The sequence below is a fragment of the Aulonocara stuartgranti genome (genome assembly GCF_965226115.1).
Source record: "Aulonocara stuartgranti genome assembly, chromosome: 23".
Lineage (NCBI taxonomy): Eukaryota > Metazoa > Chordata > Actinopteri > Cichliformes > Cichlidae > Aulonocara > Aulonocara stuartgranti.
In genome coordinates, this window is record NC_138958.1 from 8481397 (window position 1) to 8505167 (window position 23771).

The 23771-nt window shown below is 40.0% G+C and overlaps 1 protein-coding gene and 2 long non-coding RNA genes across 18 annotated transcripts; 1 reads left to right on the top strand and 2 right to left on the bottom strand.

Annotated features, from left to right (window-relative positions):
* Window positions 1–657: 657 nt before the first annotated feature.
* Window positions 658–5182, bottom strand: LOC309700118. Of its 7 annotated transcripts, none has more exons than XR_014274579.1 (8): window positions 4594–5182; window positions 3765–3794; window positions 3426–3671; window positions 3112–3190; window positions 2332–2504; window positions 2179–2251; window positions 1767–2073; window positions 658–1009 (listed from the first exon to the last, which is right to left on the bottom strand). It is a non-coding gene; the product is annotated as an uncharacterized lncRNA (long non-coding RNA). The 7 variants fall into 7 exon arrangements; XR_014274580.1 differs by having other exon boundaries at window positions 3366–3671; XR_014274582.1 differs by having other exon boundaries at window positions 1767–1896; window positions 3366–3671; window positions 4594–5181.
* On the top strand, window positions 3609–6571 carry LOC309700119. Of its 7 annotated transcripts, none has more exons than XR_014274587.1 (4): window positions 3610–3696; window positions 5192–5320; window positions 5431–5522; window positions 5688–6194. It is a non-coding gene; the product is annotated as an uncharacterized lncRNA (long non-coding RNA). The 7 variants fall into 7 exon arrangements; XR_014274588.1 differs by having other exon boundaries at window positions 5192–5285; XR_014274589.1 differs by lacking the exons at window positions 3610–3696; window positions 5192–5320 and adding exons at window positions 3801–4525; window positions 6499–6571 and having other exon boundaries at window positions 5688–6242.
* Window positions 6187–22685, bottom strand: LOC309700117 (uncharacterized protein; the record flags this gene model as incomplete). Of its 4 annotated transcripts, none has more annotated exons than XM_082523528.1 (4): window positions 20643–22685; window positions 7649–7984; window positions 7309–7422; window positions 6187–6260 (listed from the first exon to the last, which is right to left on the bottom strand). In XM_082523528.1, the coding sequence occupies exons 1-4, from the start codon at window positions 20707–20709 to the stop codon at window positions 6187–6189; spliced, it is 591 nt and encodes a 196-aa protein (XP_082379654.1). In that variant the 5' UTR covers window positions 20710–22685. The 4 variants fall into 4 exon arrangements, with proteins under 4 accessions (XP_082379654.1, XP_082379655.1, XP_082379657.1 ...); XM_082523529.1 differs by lacking the exon at window positions 20643–22685 and adding an exon at window positions 12654–13734; XM_082523531.1 differs by lacking the exon at window positions 20643–22685 and adding an exon at window positions 11793–12356.
* Window positions 22686–23771: the final 1086 nt, after the last annotated feature.

Below are 23771 nucleotides of genomic sequence, written 5' to 3' on the forward strand. Positions count from 1 at the left end.
GATCAGTTTTTAAAAAAAACTCAGATCGGCTCTGTGTGTTTATCAGTGTATGTTGTATGTTTGTTATATTTATTAATAACTGTTCATTTGGGGTTTTTGCACCGACACTCAATAATAAAATCAAAACTGTAAAAATTAGAGTCCAGATGAGAGTTACAGCTGACATAAGTGACATTATAACTTTCATTTATTATTTTTATAGTTTACATGTTGTGTATATTTAAAGTACCTAAATATATTTTTAAGAGGGCCACATGGTGACACCCAGGCTTTGCATCCACCACCTGGTCGGGGAGTCTCTGTGGGGGGTTTGCATGTTCTCCTTGTGTTTGTGTGGGTTCTCTTCAGGTTCCTCCCACAGTCCACAGAGATGCAGTCAGTGGGGTTAAGTTCACTGGTGATTCTGAATCGCCCAGAGGTCTGAATGTGAGTGTGAATGGTCATCAGTACCTGGTACCAGGTAATTCTTTAGTACCTGCTCGGCCGGGTTTCCAAGAGATCTGAGCAGGTAGTAAACTGATGTCACCGATTGGCTGGTCGGTGTGGTCATTTTTTGTGGTGAAAAGCAAGAAAAATGACCACAAACCAACTATGGATTGATTCCAGCTCACATTATGTTTCAGTTCTGTTTTACTCATGAAGCAACAGGAAACAACATTCATGTCAAGAAACTTTACTTACAGTGCAGGAGACAAACACCATCAACAGACTGTACAGGTCAGAAAGGGTCTTATAAAGTGACTCAGAACAAACAACTACATGAAGTAAAATGTATTTAATTTAAAGTACAGAGAAAAATGAATCACTGATCATGAGTGTGATGTTTGCCTGTAAGCGTTCACAGTCTGTCTGATGCTGGTTGGCTGGAACAAACAGATCATCCCGGGGAAAAAAAGGACATAATCTGACTTCAGATCAGCTCTGATCCATTTTACAACTATGATGTTGTTTGAAGCTCGACATGTCAGAGTGACGTTCTGCCCAGACTCAGCTGTGATGTTTTTCTGGTCTGAAAGAGGAAACAACACAGAGCAGAGAGGTTAAAGGTCAAAGTTAAAACCATTCACTTGTACAGCAGCCAATCATGGTTTGGAGCTGCATATCAGCCTGTTGTGTTGGAGATATTCTTAGAACATGACATGAATTTAAAATTCAGCCAAACAAATCCAAACTTTAAGGGTTAGTAATAACAAAAAACAAAACAAAGCAAAAACACCAACAGAGCCAAAACCAACAGCTGTAAACCTGTGTGGTGATTACACAGGATCATTACAGTGAGAGTTTCCGTTTTCGTGCTTTCACAATAAAAGTGTTTAATAGTACATAAAATGATTTACACATATAAGTCAAGCACTTTGAGATTTTAGTGTTATAAGAAACTTGTGCTTTCCATTTTATTAGCACCACTTTGTGTTAATAACGACAGCTTCTTTACATGGATTGTATAGACATTACATACACACTACTGACACTGACAACACCCAGCAAAACTCTTTTATGCACATTTCTAGTTATTGGTATTTATTAATATTTGACATCTACTTGTTTTTGCAGCTCTGCTGTTTTTATGGTCTACCAAATACATTAAATTATTTAGATTAAGTTAGTTGTAGTTGTTGTTGTGTAACCGAGGACAAGGTATGAGTAAATGGGGCAAAGATATAAATTGATTATTTATTACATTAATTAGACATAAAATTCCCAGTTATTTCCAGACAGGACTTACGACACATCCTGCTGATATCCCAGCTGCACATGAGACTTACCACACCAACGGTGCGAAAATAACACTGCAACCCGTCACACCCCGCTTAGCGACACTACAATCGTGGCACACACTGCAAACAATTCGGGTCTCAGCGCAGCTGGGAATCAGTGCTATGCATGACCTGCGATCTGGGAGATAAAGGGAAGTGGCACAAACAATTAAACAAAAAACAAAAGAGAGGTTAGTCCGCCCTTACACAACTTACTCTCAATCAATAACCGCCTTTACGGCTGGACGGACTAACCAAAACAAAATTACAAATCAATCAAAAGAACAAAAAAAAAAGGACAGCAGAGACAGCACAGCTGAAAAACAAACAACATTATCGATTAAAATATTACCCAATAAAATATCAATTTTATGAAACCATTCAAAATCATGAAGCTAAAACAAACACTCAATATACCTACAATAGTGTTCAGTTTCCCTGGGCGCCGTCGATCTAGGGCTTGATCAATTCTTCTATTAAAATTTGTGGTCACACTAAAAAAAGTCCAACAACACATTAAAATAGGCACATACAATAGCAAATGATCTAAACAAAAATGGCAAACGTCACTTACCGACTAGTGATGGGTCCTGCAACACTGACGCACCGACGCATGTATCAAGCTCACAGAGCGAAGCCTGTCTCGATGCGTGCGTCGCTTTAAGACAAAGTCACGTGATCGATCCAGCTGCTGTATCGCTCATTGCCAACGCGCCAAACTGTCTTTAAAAGGTACCGCATCTGCATCTGCCAACGGAATGAGTCGCCACCGAAAAAACCACAAAATTACTCTCACAAAGGTAAAAAAAAAACAAACAAAAAAAACAAAACATCTCTCCATAACAAAATGGAGCCCGAAAGAAAAAGAAAAGTTTCTGCTGTGTGGGATCATTTTGATCTTTTAACTGCAAATAAGGTATCTGTTTGTCTGTCTTTGTTTCAGTGCGATCTACCAGAATAGGAAAAACAGCAATGTGACTTGAAGTGTAAATTATTTATTTCATTTTATGCAGGTTAAATGTCGCATCTGTTCTGCGGAGCTTCTTACACAAACAAAATCACCTCCTCAGTGTTTAGGCATCACAGAGCCAAACATGAAACTAAGACAAACACACTGAGAATGAACACAGGTCGGCCTATATAGACACTGAACAGCTTTATCATCTTTTTTTTTTATTAATATGTGTTTGATTATTTTGAAATCAAGCATCTAGGAAGATTGTTCTGGACCAGGCATTCCTGAATTTTATTATAAAGGACTGCCAACCCCTTAGTATTGTGGAGAGTGTCAGACAGAAACATTCCAAGATCAGAGGATCCTTTAACGTACTGAGGGAACAGGAAGACATCTTACCTGAACTTTTTCCACCTGGGTTTACAGTTTTTGTGTACCCCAGCTTCACCTGTGCCCTGCGAGCATGTGTTTTCCAAAGCTGTGGAAATGGTGTCAAAAAAACGCAATAGACTGAATGCTAAAACATTGGATAAACTTATTTTTCTGAATAGAAGTCTTTCACTTAATGTCATTCACAATATATTTTAAAGATGTCTACAATATTTGAAATGTAAAAGATATAAAATGATTATATGGAAAGTACAATAACTTACAGTGTAAAAGAATGACTAGGTCATTGAATCAGTGTCTGTTGTGAGTCTCAAGTAAGTTGCCTGCAATGATATTTAACGTCCAGCAGGTGTCAGTATGGAGCAAAACAGCAGCACTGTGTCGACACAGTATCGATACAGTTTGGGGAATGTGCTGAAACGCTTCACGAGGCCTCACCGACCCATCACTATTACCGACAGTATACCCACTCGCACCGAGTGAATTAATTGCCTCTGGTTTTTTCCACAGAAGAGCGCCGACTTCACCCCACACACCCACTACCTTTTCACAGCTCTTCAGCCAATCACCTGGAAGAGAGCAACAAACTGCCAGGTGACACTTGTTACAATTATTTAGCCTTTAAATTGTATAGCGCATATCTAAAGATGTTTAATACTTACAGACATAAAGTGGGGCTTTAATAAAGCTTCCTGCAATAAAACAATGTACACACACACACGAAATCCGCTTCAAGTTATTTTAAATGAGACCTATTTGTAGAAACAAGCACGAACTTATTATTGTTTAAGTTTATGTAACACAGACAGCGGCATAAACATACAGATGTTAGCTGACAGTTTTTCAGTCATTTTAATCCAACACAAGAAATACCTGCGTGTATATAAGTAACATTCATTTTGTGGTTCACTGGGGCAGGAAGTAAGTGTTATTTTTTCTTTTCGGCAAAGAGGTGGGGAAAAGAACTTGTTTCCGGTAGAGCTCGGCTTTGACAGCGTTGCGTTCACGCGCTACTTCTTTTGACGGATTCTTTCGTTTAAGAACATTTTATTTTGTCTCGGTCGTTAAAGAGACGGTAGAAATAACCTAGAGGTGGTATTCAGACGTTATTAGAAAGTTTAAGGACGATAGCCAGACGACTTTGAAGGAGAAGAAGGACCGTGTTTAGTTTTAGAGAGAAGCTTCATGAACAGGCGTCGAGCAGACATCGCCCTCTCCCTCCGCCTTTTCTCGAACGTCGAAATAGGACACTTGACACTTTGGTTGGGCCAACCCATGCCGACTAAAACGGGTTTCAAGAATTGGATATGGATAATGTTGCGCTGCACACGAATGGCCTCAATGCTGAAAAACGTTCAGTGACAGCGGGCTGCTGACCGAGTTGGCACAAAGTGGAGGACATTGGCTGATATGTGATGTGAAGGTGGGCTGCTGCAGAGTAACGCGGTATTCTAGTGTGAATAAAAAAATCTGATTCTCGCTCTAACTCACCTGCAGTCACGATCAAGAAAAAAGGACAACCAGTAGATTCCTGCAGACTGATGTTACATCCATTACGTGCAGTTTTTGGGTCCTGATCAGATGGTACAAAAGTTGAAGTGAAAAGTTCCAGACCGGCTTGGAGCGCTTGCCCAGAACTAATGACGAGTGATGATGATACAGTCATAGACTCCTCCCTTTCTGAAGATACATTCAGGGGATTTCTGCTGAATTTGTGTGTTAATGTTCGTGTTTCATCTAGAGCAGGTTGTTTTCATGGATCCTGTTAAAAGGGAAGATTTTCTCCTGAATGACAACATTTTGATCTCTCAAAAATGTATTTCACATAATATTCCTGTAAATAATAATCACCCGAGTATTTCTAAGCACAATCACTGTGCCATCATTTGAAAACACTGCCACTGTTTTAACATAAACATCTCATTTCCTGTTGGATTTATTTAAACACTGACTGAAATCATACAGTGAGATTTTTGACATTGATAGACCTCAATTACCCTAATTCACACATTAATCAAAAAGACAGATGAAAAATTAAATATGATAAATAAACAAAAAAATCAAATGTGGGTTTCTGACACTGTTGCAGTACAGAGAGGGACAGTCCTGAGAGTGAGGAGGAAGACGAGCTGTGAGGGAGAGGAAGAGGGACAACCAGCGGTGTTGAACAGACCTGTGTGTCTGTGAGTGTCGTGTCATTACAATTCATACAGTCATTGTAACTGACAGTAATGAACAATAATGACAGAATAAAGTAATAAGTTAACAATGATCAGTTATTGTCCTCAGTTACAGCCTCATGTTTGCTCTGCATTCATCTCTTATCAGACGTACAAAGATGATCCACCAGTGCTGCCCAGTTTGAGGACATTTCCAGTCACATTAATGGGGGACAGGAGACGCAGCTTCCATCAAAGCTGGTATGAAAGACATCGTTGGATTCTCTGTAATTATGGACTCTGCCTGTTTCAGGCCACCAAATATGTATTTTAAACATTGTGCACATGTATGTGAAACCTTTAATTTGAAAATCTTTTGGATAGCTTCTTATAATTTTTTTTCCTCCTGTGTGTTTGTGTGTGCAGAGTTTCTACCAGAGCCAAATGTCATCGACTCCTCACTGAAGTCGTCCACCAGTCCAACCACTGGAATCCAGCTGCTGCTCTCTAACTGGTCCACACGGCAGCTCAGACCTGACACATTCACTGTAAACACACTGGTTTATATTCTGTTTGTTCTCCTCATGAAGGAAACCTCACACAACCACTGAGTTCAAATCACTGAAAGTTCAAATGGAAAGTTATTGTTTTCTTTTATAAAGAAGCAGAAGCAGAATGGTACCATAAAGATTTTATTTATTTTTCATACTTGAGGGAACAATTCTTCACCAGGCCTTTCAGAATAAAAGCATGACCAAGACGTAATTTATACATAAAAAATAATAAATGGTATGTAACTAAAATATAGATGCAATCCATGTTTTCATGTCTTCAGTAACTTTGCTGTTATTTATGTTATTTCTAAGTGTGCTGTCGTCTCCACAGCAGTGATCTGGTTTCTCTGCAGGTTCAATAAACTTTGGTCTCACTTGATCTTCTCGTGTGCTTCTGTGGGTTTCACAAAGATGTCTGATGGAAAACGTGAGTCGTTTTCTTTTCCTGGTGGGAACATGGAACCAGTCCTAGATTGGTCACTGACTCTGTAAATACTGAGGTACGACCATGAACACAGCTGTCTGAGCCCTCGTGCAAAGTCCTGGTTGAGCCAGTTACACCGACACCTTTTTATGACCAAGTTATTTATTTTTTGTTTTCTGTTCGTAGCATCAAGAGACTACAGCTGTACAAACTTGTTATATAATGACAGTTAATGTCTAAATGTTTTCTCTCGTTACAGTTTCAGAGTCAAAGTGATTCAGTGAGCAGGTTTCCATCTCGCTTAGATCCAGTTTACACATGTGCTCAGTGAGGTATGTTTGAGTCCAGCTCACATTATTCCGTTTCACTTCAAGATTATTCATGAAGCAGCAGGAAACAACAACCATCCGAAGGCACTTTTACAGTAAAAACATTAGAATCAGAAAGTCCATGAAAAATGCATGAACTGAGTCAAAGTCAGAAAGTTTCTGATTAAAAATATAAATATATAATAATAATAATAATAATAAATAATAATATAAATATAAACATGAAACCTACTTAACATCCACATTACTATTTAACGTGCATTAAAAAGAAATATATTATTTAAATATATATAATATAAAGTCTGCTGTAAAGTTAAGAAGTGTGTGCAATGCTTAAAGCTGTATATAATAAACATTAGAAGCTTCTGTGATATAAATATGAGTGAAGCAGCAGGTATTTTAATATTAAAGATAAAGAGACATTAACTCAGCAGGAGTTTGAGAATAAAAAGTACGTTTAAACATAAAACCTGAAAATGCTTCCTGGATTCTTTGTCGACAATTTAAACCAAAGAAAGAGAAAATGTAAAAATTCATAAAAATCTTTTTTTGGCAGTTTTTGATGCCATGTGTGACATTTGAGTCTACACATGATTGGAAAACCACAACTGTCTTTATCCAGAATGCTCAGTGTCACCTCTGAGAAGCTGAAACAGCAGGAGACTCAGATCAGCTGGAAAAAACTGAAACATTTCAAACAGGCTGAAGTTCAAATGGAGGCTGGTATGAACCCTGCTTACGTTGTTTTCGGTAGATCAAAAAAACAACAACAGCAGCAACAAGAACCACTGCAGGAACACTCAGACCAACGATCAGTCCAACAGGTCCATCCTCTGTGTGTCCTCCTGTCTGAGCTGCAGGTGAGAAACAGGTGTGAGGTGTCAGCTGTCAGGTAGGTGATGAGTGAAGAACAGAACAGAATTAAACTGCTGTCAGACATTATCTACTGCACTCTGATCACATCACTCAGACCAGCTGCTTTCTACAAAGTCTCATCAACAACATCTTTAGAAACAAACATCAACAAGCAGGAAGCAGCTTCACCTCTGATCACACACACACTCAACTCTGCTCACTCACCTGGAGGATCAACAACACTCAAGTCGATGGTGCAGATAGGGTCACATGAGACTGTTTCTCTCACAATACAGCACTTGTATGTTCCAGTGTCATTAATCGTCACATTCTTCAGAATCACAGACACGTCTCCATCCTTCATCTGTCTGTCCTGCAGATCCACCCGGTTCTTAAATAATGGATGCTGATCATCTTCTTTGAGCTCCTTGTCTTTAAACACAGCTACATGTTTATCTTCCAGGTCATCTCTGCTCCACTCTACAATGAAGATGTTGTTGTTTGGAGCTCGACATGTCAGACTGACGTTGTGTCCAGAATCAGCTGCGATGATTTTCTGGTCTGAAAGAGGAAACAACACAGCGCAGAGAGCTTATAGGTCAAAGTACAACTGTTACACCAGCCAATCAGAGTGAAGAGTCTCTCTGGGATCCTGGTTTACAGTGGCCGAATTAAATCTGAGCATCAGATCTGTTAAAAAACTGTCAGAACAAGAACGGAGCACAGGGAATAAAAGCTCCTGAACAGAGTATGAAACATTTCATTAATAACAAAATCTTAAATAACATAAACAAAAAACTTAACTGTCACTTTTGTGAGCCACTTGCTGGGCTTGTGTAGACAAGAACATGCCCGAAAATTTTAATTTTTCAGTTTCACCATCAGAAATGATCATCGTCATCACATCCAGCACATTGAAATCAGTTCAAGTGAGTGATTAAATAATTAAATGAGCCTGCTGTTCATACACCAGGCCCTCTGGACCTCATACTAATGAGGTCACATTGACCACCAGTGGCGGTTTTTGATATGGGCGACATGGGCCGTTGCCCAGGGCAGCACCACGCCAGCGCATTTTTGTGATTGCACAGGTACCGATCGGTTTTCTATTCTCCATTCGCCCTCGGTTTGCGTGCCTGCTGCTTGCTGCACAGAGAGGGGCGGGGCTGGCCGGTGCAGCATCTAATAACCAGCTGGCAAAATGAAACAAACCAACAAACATAAAAACACCAGACATCATGATACAGACTAGTAATTTGCACTGATGTGATTTCTAAATTCTATCACATATACGTGAAACGTGAGCGCGAGGGCCCTCAGTGTGCCTGCTTTCTGCTGCTGCTAAAGTCTCACACACAACCTGTCGAAACTTCTGTTTACCTTTGTTAGTCACTCGGCTATGACAGTAAACAGTAGACACTGATGTGGCTTATTGAATCTTTTGCACTGTGTTCAGCACAATATTAATTAACCATTTATTGGAAGAGCTGATTGTAGATTTTGCTGTGAACGCGGACATGCGCGTGTGAATACTCAGATCTGTAAATGTGAAATAAAGCGTAAGATGCACAGATACGAAAAAGTCAAGTGTTGCTCAAAGCTCTCGAAACAGACAAGTCACGCAGGTTTTCCCCGCTCTCTGGACACGTCATTCTCTCCACCCTCTTGTTACAGAGTTTACTGAGCCTCGCAGGCGCCTGCGGGACTAGACCGAGCGACTGCGTGCTGTTTGCGCCTCGACGCAATGCAGGCTCAGATGGACAGACTACCGTGTGCTTGCTGCAAGTGTAAGATTTATTCTTTTATTAACGTATGACATACATGTATTAGAAGCTCGGTGTTATTATGACAGTGTTTTGGCAGTGGCGTTTACGGACCGATCTGTGCTGAAAACACGAGTTAAAGAATAAATAATAAAGTACCGAGCAGCTAAACCCGAGGCAGACACAGGGATTCATCTTTCATTTTGTCCTTTTTCGTTCAAACAGTCCGAACAAACGTGTTATTTCTAGAAATCTTCCGAGCGATGGTGAAACGCAGACTGCATCGGTTTCGTTTCTCTTTGTATTAGAATATCATCATGGCCATATATATAGGAATATCATCGCCATAATCATAGGCGGAGCCTGAATAACCCGCACCTACAGCGCTTACTCAGCTTACAAATATTTGATGACCTCTGACTAGTCAGAGAGAAAATGCTCAAGTTTTTAAAGCCAACACACGTTTTTATAGATTCAACGACAAATTATATGTCTTTATATAGTTATTATACAGAGACATACACACAGTAAAAAGAAGCTTGTGTTTCAGGCCTGGTTTTAAATTTGAATCTACAGTCAAAGACGTAAAATGGCGGCTGTTTGTGCTCGTTCAGCTACCTTTGTCCTGATCCTCAGTAACATTTAATCGACTTGTAGAGTTTTAATACCTAAAGTATTTGAAATAAGGTGTGGCCTTGGATTTAAAGTGTTCCTTCTTTAGTGCTCTAGTTACATAGTTGTAATCTGTGTGGAGGGACGGCCTCTAAAAGAATATATTAGTCTTTTGCCAACTGTATTTTCCGTGTTTCAGAACAGAACACTGGCGTGTTAAAGCTTATTCACAGTACAAACAGGGTTTTTTGTGGGTGTAATTTTGATCACGGAGCTGATAAACACGTTGAAAGTCATGTTTTAGTCTTCCTGTGCCAGCCTGTTGTGTGTTACTTTAGTTTAATGGAGCAGAAACCCTCATGTTGCTGAGCTAATCCTACCCCACAGCTAGCAGGCCGTGTTAGCAACACGGAAAGGGCGCGTCCCTTTGCCTAACGGCTGTTTCTGTTGTTGTTGTTTTTTAAATAAAAACGCAATTTTGTACTCAAGGTAGTGTTTGGGAGGATTGCTAAGGAAGAGCGTTGCTCGGAGACTCTGAACGACCACCGTGTTTAAACTGCGACAGCAAACAACGAGAATAACGTGTGAAAAATAAGATTTGAATTTTTAAAGAAGACGTTGGGTTGAGTAACATCTACACCAGCGTTCAGCTTTTTTTTCAAGCTAACAGGATCAAGTGTCTAACCTGTAATTTACTTATATGACTCAGAGCTGCCGCTGCAGAGTCCTCACACTGAGTCAAGACAAACAAATTCATCTTCCTCAGTAACTGATGATGTAAAGCACAACGGAAAGCTCTGCTCAATTCATTCATGTAAGCTTTGCACAAACAGACTTCTTTCTGCCTAATCTGTAACGAATAAAATCACATGTCTGAAGAAAAGCAGTTTTTAATTAGTCTGTGTTAGTGTGTTAGACTATTTCCTGATATCCAAAGCATATTGGTTTTTGCTTTATTCACTGATCTGAACTGACATGTTTTCAGAGAGAAACACATGCGTGAAACCTGAGCTTACACTGGATCAGTCAATATAGATTTTTTTTATTCCAGCAGTGTGATGTTCAGAGTTCAGTTGTGAGTTTACAGTTTTAACTGTTTTCTTTTAAATAAAACTCAAAATATATCAGCAGCGTATGGCACAAAATGGAAACTGCAGTTACAATTAATATTTACATGATGTTGCTCATTTTCACGAGTGATATAATTCTGTGGTAATACTCATGTCGCCTGATAGGAGGCAGCCTTTCTGCAAACTGTAACAGCTTGGACTTTTTCTGATGCAGACACTCTCAGAAAGACTGTTGAAATTAGGAAAACCAATGGAACATAATAAGATGAAAAGAATAACATACTATGTATGGTCGGTCTAAGATTACGGTGAATTTAGCCAGCGGTTTAACACCGGCTAGAGCTAATTGGAGCCTAAGCTAACCAGCAGCTGCTGTAGGGGCCGTTTTTGCCTGGTTTAAATACCAGCGTCCGTCTCCGATTACGAAAAATGTAGCAGCGGATGACTAGTAAGACCAAACAGTGATGGCCCTGACAGCAGCAACATCCATGTAGCTCCAATTAGCTCTAGCCTGTGCTAACTCGCTGGCTTCGGTTAGCCGGGGCTAACCCCCTGGCTCCGCCAAGGAACAGCACCTGTTAGGCCATCACTGCTCGGTATTAACACTCGTCTCGATCTCCCATTGCGGCTAGTGAATGTATTGAGCCCAGTCTCTAGACGGTTAACTGCTAATTAGCTATAGCTATCATTTATACGACCGCGATTGCTTCGTGTTATTATCCTTGTTGGGCTCCGCTTTGTTCAGTGCTAGTTAGCTGTAGCCGGAGCTAGCTGCTGCCGCCGTGTTACGCGAGGGCTCGGTCATATTGTCAGACACCTGATACTAATGCTAACACACCAGTACGAGCTGCTAGCGATTACTTTCTCGTTTAACTTTCTGGAAGAATCCATTGTGGCCAATGTCTAAATTGACACTAGCAGTACCTGTATGGATCATCTCCGATGCATCTGTGAGTCAAGGTAGTGAGACGGTTAAGTGCTAGTTAGCTGTAGCTACCTGGATCTAGCTGCTGTCGGGTTCGTCATTGCGCTGTTTTGATGCGTTTAAAGTGTCGGTCTAAGATTACGGTGAATTTAGGCAGCGGTTTAACACCGGCTACAGCTAATTGGAGCCTAAGCTAACCAGCAGCTGCTGTAGGGGCCGTTTTGCCTGGTTTAAATACCAGCGTCCGTCTCCGATTACAGCGAGTGATATTAATACTCGTCTCGATCTTGGACTACGAAAAATGTAGCAGCGGATGACTAGTAAGACCAAACAGTGATGGCCCTGAGAGCAGCTACATCCATGTAGCTCCAATTAGCTCTAGCCTGTGCTAACTCGCTGGCTTCGGTTAGCCGGGGCTAACCCCCTGGCTCCGCCAAGGAACAGCACCTGTTAGGCCATCACTGCTCGGTATTAACACTCGTCTCGATCTCCCATTGCGGCTAGTGAATGTATTGAGCCCAGTCTCTAGACGGTTAACCGCTAATTAGCTGCAGCTACTATCTATACGGACCGCGATTCCTTCGTGTTAATGTCCGTTTTGGTCTCCGCTTTGTTCAGTGCTAGCTGGCTGTAGTCGGAGCTAGCTGCTGGCTGCAGTTGCCAGACACTTGATGCTAATACACCAGTATGAGCTGCTAGCGATTATAGGAGTGCACTGGATTGTGCCCCCCATCGTTGCTGGGTTACAGTAAAGGCGGTTTAATCAAAATTCAGACCAAGAAAACTGTAACAGACACACATCTCAGATGCAGTTGACGGATAAGCTCGCAAAAGCCAAAAGCTGCTTTAACGGATCTCACCTGTAAATAAGGGAAGTAAGACACCGATAATCAGGCCGAATAAGAGAGAGATATTCCCCATCTTGTGGTGGGATTCAGAGGATCGAAAGATCAGTGTAATAAATATCCAAGGATGGTGCAATTAGACCAACAAACAAACTGAGAGTGCAACAACTTAACACAGCGGTCTGTTCACTTGGGCACACCTTTTTGTGCCCAGTGGGCGTTTTGTGTATGTGTTTTTTTGTTTTTGTTTTTATTTTGTTTCTTTACTGATCACATGTTTGTTTCAGATGTCCTACATGGGGTTTGGGGGACAAAAGACAAGACCAAGTTCTGTTAATTTATTTATTTAGATTTTAACTTCAGACATGAAGTTAAATCTAAATTTATGTGACTTGCAGTGTTATCTTTCCATTACAATAAGAAAATTGATTTAACTATAGTTTGAATCTCGATGTTTAAGTAAACAGGTCTTGATAACCCAGAGGAAAAACAGCAATGAAAGATCAGGTGTTGTTTTCTTGATATATCGGCAGGTGCTTGTACCTGCTTGTAATAAATAGAAACGATAGTATTAAAAACATTATGGTCTATAATTAGAAGACCCAGCCCAAATTACGGCTTTCCAAAGCCAGAATCCAGGTTTGTAACCTATTAATTCACACTGAAGAAAGTGTTTTGTTTTATTAGAATGGATAATATGAGAGCATAAAACAAAAATTGGGCAGAAACTTTTCTCTCGTTTCAAATTCTAATAAAAGCGACCAGGTAATGTTTAAGAGGTACAACAAACTGACGTTGGCAAACACTAACATGTCCGTGTCACTGCTTCTTTCCACTTTTTTCAGCCACTAGTAGATGTTAACAAAAAATGTCACCGATTGTCAAATAACAATGTTTACTAGGGAAGATTAGTAGACGTGTCGGATGATTTTCTTTAAATAAGCCATAGTCACTGTTCTTGAACCAATAACATTCTTTTAAAAAATAAGAACCTTTTTTGTCATTAAGTGTTTAATTCAGTGTTTTAAGGAAATTAAAAAGTATTGCTGTGTGATATATATTTTATATAGTTTACCTTACCAACACTGTTTTTGTACCAACAGAACGGCTTGTGCTCCGAGGAAGAGGACGGGCTTTACTTGGTGTGAGAGTGAAAAAAAGCTCAAATGAGTGAGAAGGACGATGAAGGAAACATCTGTGCGGTGTCTGCTCTGTAAGTAGAATCTCTGTGTGAGAAAGTTTGTACTTTGACTGTTTGCTCTCCTGATAACTGATGGAGGAGAAGATATGATTTTCTTAGTAGGACAGGTGTAGATCAGGCCTGCGCAATAAATCGAAAATTTATTGGCACCGCGATATCAGCCTGTGCGATGGGCCCATTGCAAAAGATGGCAAAAACTGCAATAATTGGGTACTTTAAAATGTTTACACACGTGCTTTAAAGAATTTACCAATCAAAGAAACCCCTTTACAGATTTGACCAGTCGAATAGAGATAGATATAAATAGATAGAGCCCTTCACAGCCTTAATCAATCAAATGGATTAGAGGCCCGCCTCCTAAGCAGGTGGGGAGCGAACAACGCTGCAGCAAAGAGTCAGAGTTGTAATGGCTGAGAGCGAGATGCATGACGAGAACGCTACCGACTATGAACTCTTGGGTAAAAAAAAAAAAAGAAGAAAAAAATGTACCTCGCTTATTTGGAGGTACATTGGATTTGATAAAGATGACGTTCTCCAAACACAGGTACTCTGCAAAACTTGCCGAACACTCGTGGCAACCACCAGAGGAAACACAACTAATCTCCACCATCCTCTTCGGACGATCTGATATCCTCGTGTTGGTGTTGTTCCCACATCATCATAATAAATGTTGTTCCAGGTTCAACATTGCAAGTGACCAGTCACATTGTTGTGACGTCCCCCTTTTCTGCCTTTGAAAAATACCGCCTTAAAAAAAATCTACTTCGCTTGCAAGAAGAGAAACCGCTTCTGTCCGCCGATCCAGGAACTTGAATTCTTTGCATTTCAGGATACTTTTCTTTAATAAACGGTAAGCATTATACATATTGTCCTTACAGAGGCGGTTTCTCTTCTCGCAAGTGAGGCGTTTGTTTTTTTCGAGGTCGCGGATGACATCAGGAGAAGGTGATTCGTCACTTGCAATGTTGAACCTGGAACAACATTATCTGTGATGATGAGGGAACAACACCAACATGACAATATCAGATCATCCATCATCTTCAATACAACCACAGAGAACTGTTTGAAGAGTTCCAGAAAGATAGCAACCTTTGTTTGGCTAACCCTAATGTTAAGACAAAGAGCACAGCAGTCCAACAGCCGTCTCTGTATCAGAGTTTTTCAAGTGGAACTCTATGAGAAAACGTCAAAGCTCTACAAAGCAATAACAGAGGCCATTACACATTTTCTGGCTTAAGACATGATGCCTATAAATACAGTTAGTAGAGAGGGCTTCACCAGTCTGATACATAAAGTGGACCGGAGATACCGCATCCCCTCACCAAACTACTTTTCCCATGTCGCCATTCCACAAATGTACGAAACATGCCGCAAGACTGTCATGTTTGAACTGAGCCAAGCTGAAAACTACGCAGGCACTACAGACCTATGGTCAAGTCGTACAACGGAACCATATGAGCTTCACAGTGCACTTCCTCACCGAAGACTTTGAACTGAAAACATGGTGTCTAGAGACTGTGTATTTTCCAGACTCTCACAATATAATTTAAGTTATGTTTATCTAAAACTAATTATAGAGACCGGGAAGGATGTCTTCCAGAATTCAAGCCTCAGGAAAAAAATTTTTGGGAACAGTGTTTCAATGTTAAAGTGCACTTTGTTGTTACACTGCTAATACAGCAGCTTTCTTTAAATAAAACTGTTGCAGTAAAACTGAAATTATGTATTCTGGGAGTTTTTTTTGTTTTGTTTTTTTTTATTTTTATTTTTTTTTAATCGCAAGTCATATCGTTATCACAATATTGATCACAGTTATCGCAGGTTTTCCTAATATCTTGCAGCCCTAGTTTAGATGCTGGTCACCCATCTTTAACTATGTCAGTGGTTCTCTCCTTAAATCACCATGGTAACTTGTGTGGTAGGACAGGTTAAACCTTTGGGGTCAACGGGTCAAAATCACATGACCAATTTAAGACTACACGGCTACAAGATGCAGCAGCTCAGAGTCTCCATTTCAACTTGGGTCGAAAGTGCGGACTTCAAACTATATACCAGTTTTTTAACTGTGTCGATGGGCCACGTAAAACCGGAGTTATGATAAAAAATACACACAATGTTTTTTTCTGAACAAAACAGTGGTGTTTACTTCGGGAAGAACGGTAAAAATGGCATTTTCTATGGACAGCGCTAGCAAACACTCTCGGCTTGCAAGTGAAAAAGAAAGGAAAAAAAAAAAAACACCCCTTCCCTATTGGTGTTAGTTTACCATGTCAGTCAATCAAAAAATGATATGGCAACACATGGTACTTGGTTGTTTAGAGAGGAGGGGAAGTTTTTAGGAGTGACACCCGTGACGGAAAGCGGGCGAGCAAAAGAAAGAGAGAGAGAGCGAGTTTTCATATGTGAGACATTAGTGACGTTTAGCGTGTTTGGAGGCTATAGTTAGTGTGTTGTGTAGTTATTGTTTTGTATTGTGTGGCAGTTATACTGCTGAATGTCACATTTGCTCCATAAAAGCCACCAAAGGTAAATTTCAGTGTAAACGCTGTCTCCACATGGAAAACAGGACTGATACACCTGCTGTCAGACCTGCAGGGTTTAGGCACACAAACTACTTTTTTGGACTGGCACAAATGATTTGTGTGCCTTCTTATTTGATGCAGCACACCTGATTGTTCTGTAAATAGATTTAAATTGTTATATTAAAAAACGCCTGAGGCCTTGGCTGCATTTTAAGGTAAATAGTACCATATAACTTTGTTGTTTGTAAAACGTGTGCATAATTTTTAGAAATGTACAATTTCCATTTCAAGTTATGAAAATGATTCATTAAACATGTTTGTGGGTTTTACAGTAAAAAATAACTTTTTTCTACTCTGATTTTGAATGTTTTGTCTGAATTCAGATCAATTGTGCTAATATAGTATACCAAAATGAAAAAATAACTCAAATTTCAGATATTTGAGGTTGTGCTGAAAACCCCCGATACCAAACAAGGCAAGATTAACAGTTTCTAAAGGTGAAATATAGAGGTAAACTCAAAAGTAGTCAAAAACGGCCAATTATACCCTGAATCCCAGAGGGTTAAGATCCAGATAAGAGATGAACAGGTATGAGATCACTACCTATTGAACAATCAGTTCTCCAGAAAATGGTGTCACCATTCCCAGAAGATTCCTTGGCCTCGACAGGGTTAGTAGGAGGGTGTTTTTTAATAGTCTTTATGTTTCCCTGATCCCTGGCTTTTAACAACAGTTTGCATTATTCTTGTTATTCTAAATGAATTAATGTATGATTCTAAAACAAGACATCTAGAGTGTACTTGATGACCTCATATCTAACATCTATGCTTTTATATTTAAACTTTCTCTCAAACCCTAATTTGGTGATTTAGAAAAGGTATATGTATTATTCTCTGTGATTCCAACCTGCTGTTGTTGTTGTCTCTTACACAGTGCTGGAAACACCAAACACACACCAAGAATGTCTGTTCAATCAGTCACATTAATCACTTTGATCTGGAGCAAACAACAAAGATTTCCACGTCTCCTTCCTCAGGGTTTAGGACAGTAAGCTTCAACCATCAGCCATCAACTTAGAACTAAACACCAGCACTGAGCGTGCACCAAGTGGTTAAACTATTAGCTGCCAGTACACCAATCAGTGTGACCAAGCAGCTGAGGGACAGATTTATAAAGGAATAATAAACTGTAACGACTGTAACGCATGTATATCTGTTCATAACTCCTCCCAGATGTGTGAATTTATCTGAATTGAAATTTTGATATAAACTAGCTAGGGTCATTATTTTTATAACAGTCAGATCCTTACAAATTATATTTATTATTAGCTGATATCAAAACAACCTGTAACATTATGCGTACGTAGGGCTGGGCGATATGGCCTAAAATTCATATCTTGATATTCTTTAGCTGGATGCTGACACATGATATAAAGCATGTCCCAGATGTCACACAGGCACTTTTATTAACATACAACGTAGATGTACATTAAAAAAAATACTCCAAAATAAATGATCAAGATTTATTAAATAATACTCCATGAATAAAATAAAACGATGTTCTTTTGTGCATAACAAAAAGATTGCAATTGTGCAGTCAAATGTAAACTAAAAAGTCATAGAGCATAATAACAAAGACAGACCGATTTTCCAGCTGCTCTGTTCCCATGTTGCTGCGTGACTGATAGCTTTGAGTTTGAAATCTACTTCGTACACATTTCTCTCAACAAGCCCCAGTTTAGGGTCCATTATGCACACACAATACGGTAATATTATGTTGACGCGCAGTACGTATTACTCTACGACGCTTCTGACTACAGTAACCGTAATGCTCCGACAATACATCAAGCAGTGCGGCTTCTTAGCTTACCATAAAATTGATTCGACATCAGTAAGCACAACGAGAATTCATACATAAGACGCACCGGATTATAAGGTGCACTGTCGATTTTTGAGAAAATGAAAGGTTTTCAAATGCACCTTAAAGTCTGAAAAATACGGTATATGAGTTTTGTAAGGTAGATTGTTTCGGGGCAGGAGGACGTTTGTTTGCAGCCATCAAAAAGAGAAAATTAAAAAAAATAAAAAGGTAAAATTGAACTATGAAGAAAACGCGGAGATGTCAGAGGTTTATACCCAGTGGTCTACAAAGTGGTCCAAGGGATCTTCCAGGAATAGTGGCGCTAACTTTTGGAGAACTGATTGGTCAGGAGGCGATTATTTCAATCCCTGTTGATCTATAATCTAGAACGTAACTGATTCTAGGACAGTTCACAGCACAAGTTACCATGTTGATGATACTATTTTAGGGTCTTACTTTACAAAGCCTTAAAGAATGCCTTTAGGAAACCGCTGTTGTAGCTGTTTGAAGATATCAAACGACAAATGATTTGACTATATGCTGGTAAGCAGTGAATGACCTTTTGTAGTTAACTCTGAGGTTAGAGCAAATCCTGCTTCAGGCCTGCAGGACTACTGAGTTCAGAGGAAAAAATCGACTCAACTCTGGGTTATTTGTCAGCTTGACAGGATGAAGGCCGACTGACATTGAAGTTTTTTTAATGTATAAAAAAGAAAATATAATAATCCTAGTCTTAATCTTAACATACAGCAAACATTTTTACTGACTAATAGATAACCAGTAAGTATAAGATGGTGTGTGATGCTACTACTGAGGTAACAAACATTTTCTAATATTAAACTAAAGAAAGGAAAATTCCCTTTCACTCAAACATCAGCCGGTGTGCTCCAATAAGAGGACTCACACCTGAACAGCGTGCTGAACTTTGATTAGGCCAGATTGAATAATGTGACTGATTTTTGTGTTATAATTAAAACAACAGCAGTATCAGTAGGACTGTGCCTGCTGCACTGACGTCATCTGTATGTGCTTTGTTGTGTAGACGGTGGTGGATCTGCAGGAAGAACTGAGGACGTCCGTCATGGACGAATCATCATCATCAGAGAGAAGAGAGAGAGTCCGAGCTGAGAGGTAGAGATGCTCTTGTTTGTCTCATGGTTCAGATTTCAGAGTTACAGACGATGGACAGAACTCGTGTTTCCTTTTTCTGTGATGGCCAAAAGCTGTGGTGTCAGATTGTAGTGTGATGTCAGGCATTTGATTCTCACTTGAATTCTTAAAGGAAGATTTGGGGCCAGATTCACTAACATCTACAGCAGCACACAGCCTTGTCTGAGATTAAAAAGCTGCTGGATGTACTCGGCGTCAGTTTGACTGACTGTTGTATTGTTTCAGCTGGTTTTATGGCGTTTGTAAGAGTTTCAGGAGGAGAATATTTAAACTAGTCACATAAATATGAATTTGAAAGCCCGTGGCACACAACTCATTGCAAATTGTATAAACTTAGCACCCCCTCAAAAAATTGTCTTGCTCCTTATCCCTAAAAGGAGGGAGGAACATTACCAGATAGAGTAATGGTTCTTTGCACAAGCATTTTAAAGCTGCTTTGGCTCAACTCAGTCCTCACACTGAGTGTTTAGAGGCATAATACGGATTTATGCCTCTAAACACTCGGATTTTACTGAAACGGAGCAGAAATGAGCTGAGTTGTCTTTATGTCAGCGGTGTGCAAAGAGCGAGCGACTTCTCTCTGATGAATCTGTAACTTTGTGGTTCACAGACTCAAATGCTCAACTGCGGTTACAATTTTTATTTTACAACACAAGTAATCCTTAATATTGGATGGACTGTGAAGACTCTTACAAATGAAATCAACAAAAGAAACAAACCCTCAAATTTCCAAAACATTTTTCACTGCTGTAACACGTTTCATTGTCCTCAGCTTTACTAAACATGTTAGTATCTGGGTAAAAGTGATACAGTGACACCAAATACTAAAATTATACCAAATAAATTGATCAAGAGGGCTCATCTCGCCTGAAAGGAGGCAACAATCTGCAAACAGTCAAAGACTGGACTTGAACTAACTGCTGTCACTCTCGGGAGGAGCCCAGGATTTCAGACCATAAGTGCTCTATTATTACTGTCCGTTTTCTTTTTTGCACAGAATAATTTGCTTTGCGTTTGTCAAGTCACTGCTAATACTGTAAAACAAGAAAAGCTGCCACACTCTGGTTTCTTGTTACGGCTGTAGGTCCGGGTCCTTATGGGACATCTGGTGGTTCCGGACCCGGATCGCAGACTCCCGTTTTATAAAATAAAGAACCAACGTCAAGAGCCAATTGAATTTCTGATTCATAGATTCAAGAGCGTAGTGTCGGCTAAGCTAGGCTAGGCTAGCCTTCAAGGCTGAAATCTCACCTGCAGACGAGGCGTAGCAGACATGGAGAACACCGAGGAAAAAGTACAGCTTTCCGGAACCCTTCATCTCGTACTGGTATCTTCTGTGAAGCTGAAGATAAGTGTTATAAATGTGTAGAGAAAGCAGGCTCGATACCGCGGTTGACCGGCACTTCTGAAGCACAGGCACTTCCTTGTTTTGCCGCCTCCTGCTTTCTTTCTTTCTTTCTTACAGTTATATTGGCGGTTGGCAAACAAGTGAAAGGTGCATTACCGCCACCAACTGGTATGGAGTATGGTCTGGAACGACGCCCAAAAAAAAAAAAAAAAATTCTCAAATCCTGCCAAACAGGTTCCCCTCTCTTAAAAACTGAAATAAGGCCTGATAACTTTTACTTCCCGAGTCCTGCCGCAACAACTCAACCAGATCCAGTTTGATTTTTAGGTTACTAAGATTTTGAATCAAATGTCTCCTCTCAACCTGATACCTCTGACACTGCAACATGACATGTTCTACAGTTTCCTCCACCCCACAGTAATCACACTTGCCAGTACTATGTTTCCCTATCATGAACAACGTACTATTCCATTCAATATGTGGGATGACATTTCCAGATGTTCCAGGACTAGATGTTTTCCCTGATTTTTCTCAAGGATGCCACTCACAGGCTCACCTGTGTAAATCTGTAGATTTGAGGAATAGCTGTTTTTTGCATCACAAGCTGCCATGATTTATATATCAGATTGGCCTGGATTGCTGGCCATGTATTACCAGAAGGAGCATTTTCCATGGAAATGGACTACGCTGTCACCTCTGAAGATCAGAGCTAAGAGCTTGGAACGGGCGGACTCTTTTTACATCTTTAATATATTCTGCAGGCTTATTGGGCAGTGACGTAAACAGACAGTAATTGGGGGACTGTTGAAACCTTTATTTACAGGTTTTCAGCTGAGTGTATACGTGGTGGTCGTGGTCGGTGTGTGTAAGTTCTAGTCGTACTTGTCTTCTTTGGTATCTGCGCCTCATCACTACGGTGTTGGTCTACAATAAAAAAGCACAGAGAGATCTATATCAAAATTCTACAAACTCGTCTAAGTTGTATAATTTTCATGTTAGCAATTATAAATGATACTGTTGCTCACCTGCTGCTTCCTGGTTCCGATATTGTGAAATATCTGGGGAAATGATGCCCCGGGGCCCACAAACAGTTTATTGGTTTCTTAGAGGAGGAGGAGGAGGTAAGGTATGAGTAGAAAGTGTGGGAATTTCATTTATCTTCATAGGATTATTTTTGGTTATTGTTTTCAATGTGGGGATGTTGGAAATGTTTGAGAATATTCCAGGTATTTTATAGATATTTGTTATGTAGTATTTTGTTTAATCCTGAGTGTAAACTGCAGAATGCTTTAATCCAATTAACGAATCCCAGAGACTATCAGTGGTCTTGTATTCGGATCTGTACACTACAGATACAAGAAGATGGGAATCCACGTATTCTTTATCAGTGTCATTCCAAATGTCGCCATCAACTTCTTTTCTTTCAAGATTTGTCACAGCAATGATGTCGTTCTTGTCAATGGCATAAAAAGACACTTATTCTTGTCACAGCAAACCTGGTGAGCCCAGGTTAATGCGCTGCCATGTGAGCCAGGAGGTGCTGCACTTTTGGATTTGTATATTTCAGCAGAAGCAGCTTCAGCACCTGTGACCTCCTCATCAGATGTGTCTGTGTTGATGCTCTCTATCATCCTCCTCGTCAGAAACTGGCTCATCCATATTGCAATGCTGTTTTCTGTATTTTCCTTCAGCAAAGATATCATCCACAGCTTGGTTTATTGTAAATCTTCACATATTTGCGTTCTGCAGACATGCAACTCACCAAGTAAACTGAGTTGTTCTGCACATGCCGTACATGACTGACTATGTTGATCTGTACTCTACTTGTAAGTTTGAGTCACTGTCCCAGAAAGTAAGAACTTTCTGTTGGAAAATATCAACTTTTTCACTTCTCCTAGGTTTTAATTCAAATAAAAACCTGTTAAATATATATATACTGTTTTTGTACCAACAGAAAGGTGCTCAGAGGAGGTGCTCAGAGGAAGAGGGCGGCTTTACTTGGTGTCAGTGACAGAAATGAAAAAAAGCTGAAATGAGTGAGAAGGACGATGAAGGAAACGTGTGCTGTGTCTGCTCTGTAAGTAGAATCTCTGTGTTTGTTTGAATTCTTGTACTTTGACTGTCTGCTCTCCTGATAACTGATGATGGAGGAGAAGACATGATTTGCTCTGTAGGACTAAGGGTGTACATGCAGGTCTGGGTTTTCTGTACCACGAAGGTGGTTCCCTTCTTACTGGGATGAGTCGCCATGGTAACTTGTGCTGTAGGGCAGGTTGTCATCCAGATGAAAGATCAAGAAACAGCTTTTTAATCGATCGATTTAATTTCCTTTTGGGACAAACTGCAGAGATTTCCACGTCTCCTTTGTCAGGCTGTGGGACAGAAAGTGTTTAAAGTTTCAGAGCTCTAATGTGCAGCTGTCACCCTAATAATACTCACTTCTTTTGCCTTACATCTTTCTGTGTGAGCAAATGTCTCCATCCAAGGTTGGGTCGGGTCACTTATGTGAGACGTGTCCCCATGCAGTCCTCCACAATCCTGACTGCGTGGTGCTAGAAGTGGATGTTGACTGGTTGATAAGTGGGCGAGGATAGCACATGGTGGTGATTTCATACCTGCCGATTTCTAATTGGCTCCAGAATAGGTTATGTTCACAGCACAAGTTACCATGGTGATATTATGGTAGTCTTTACCTTATTATAGCCTTATAAAGCCCACTGATGCAATTGTTGTTATGATTTGGTACTATACACACTGGAAGTGTGTTTGGGGTCACTCTCCTATCAAACAGGATAGGAGCGTTTGAGGACTTGACTTTAATTCTGCTTTGTTTGTCAGCTTGACAGAATGAAGGGAGACTGACACTGATGTTTATTTTTAGTATCTGAAAAGAAAATATAATCTTAATATAAATAAAGCTTAAATGACTAATAAAATGTGTATGTCTGTCTTTTTCTCCGTGTTTATTTTGCCATTTCGGTTGCTTCCTTGTACTTTTACTTTAAGATGAATCATTTCAATTAACCTCAATA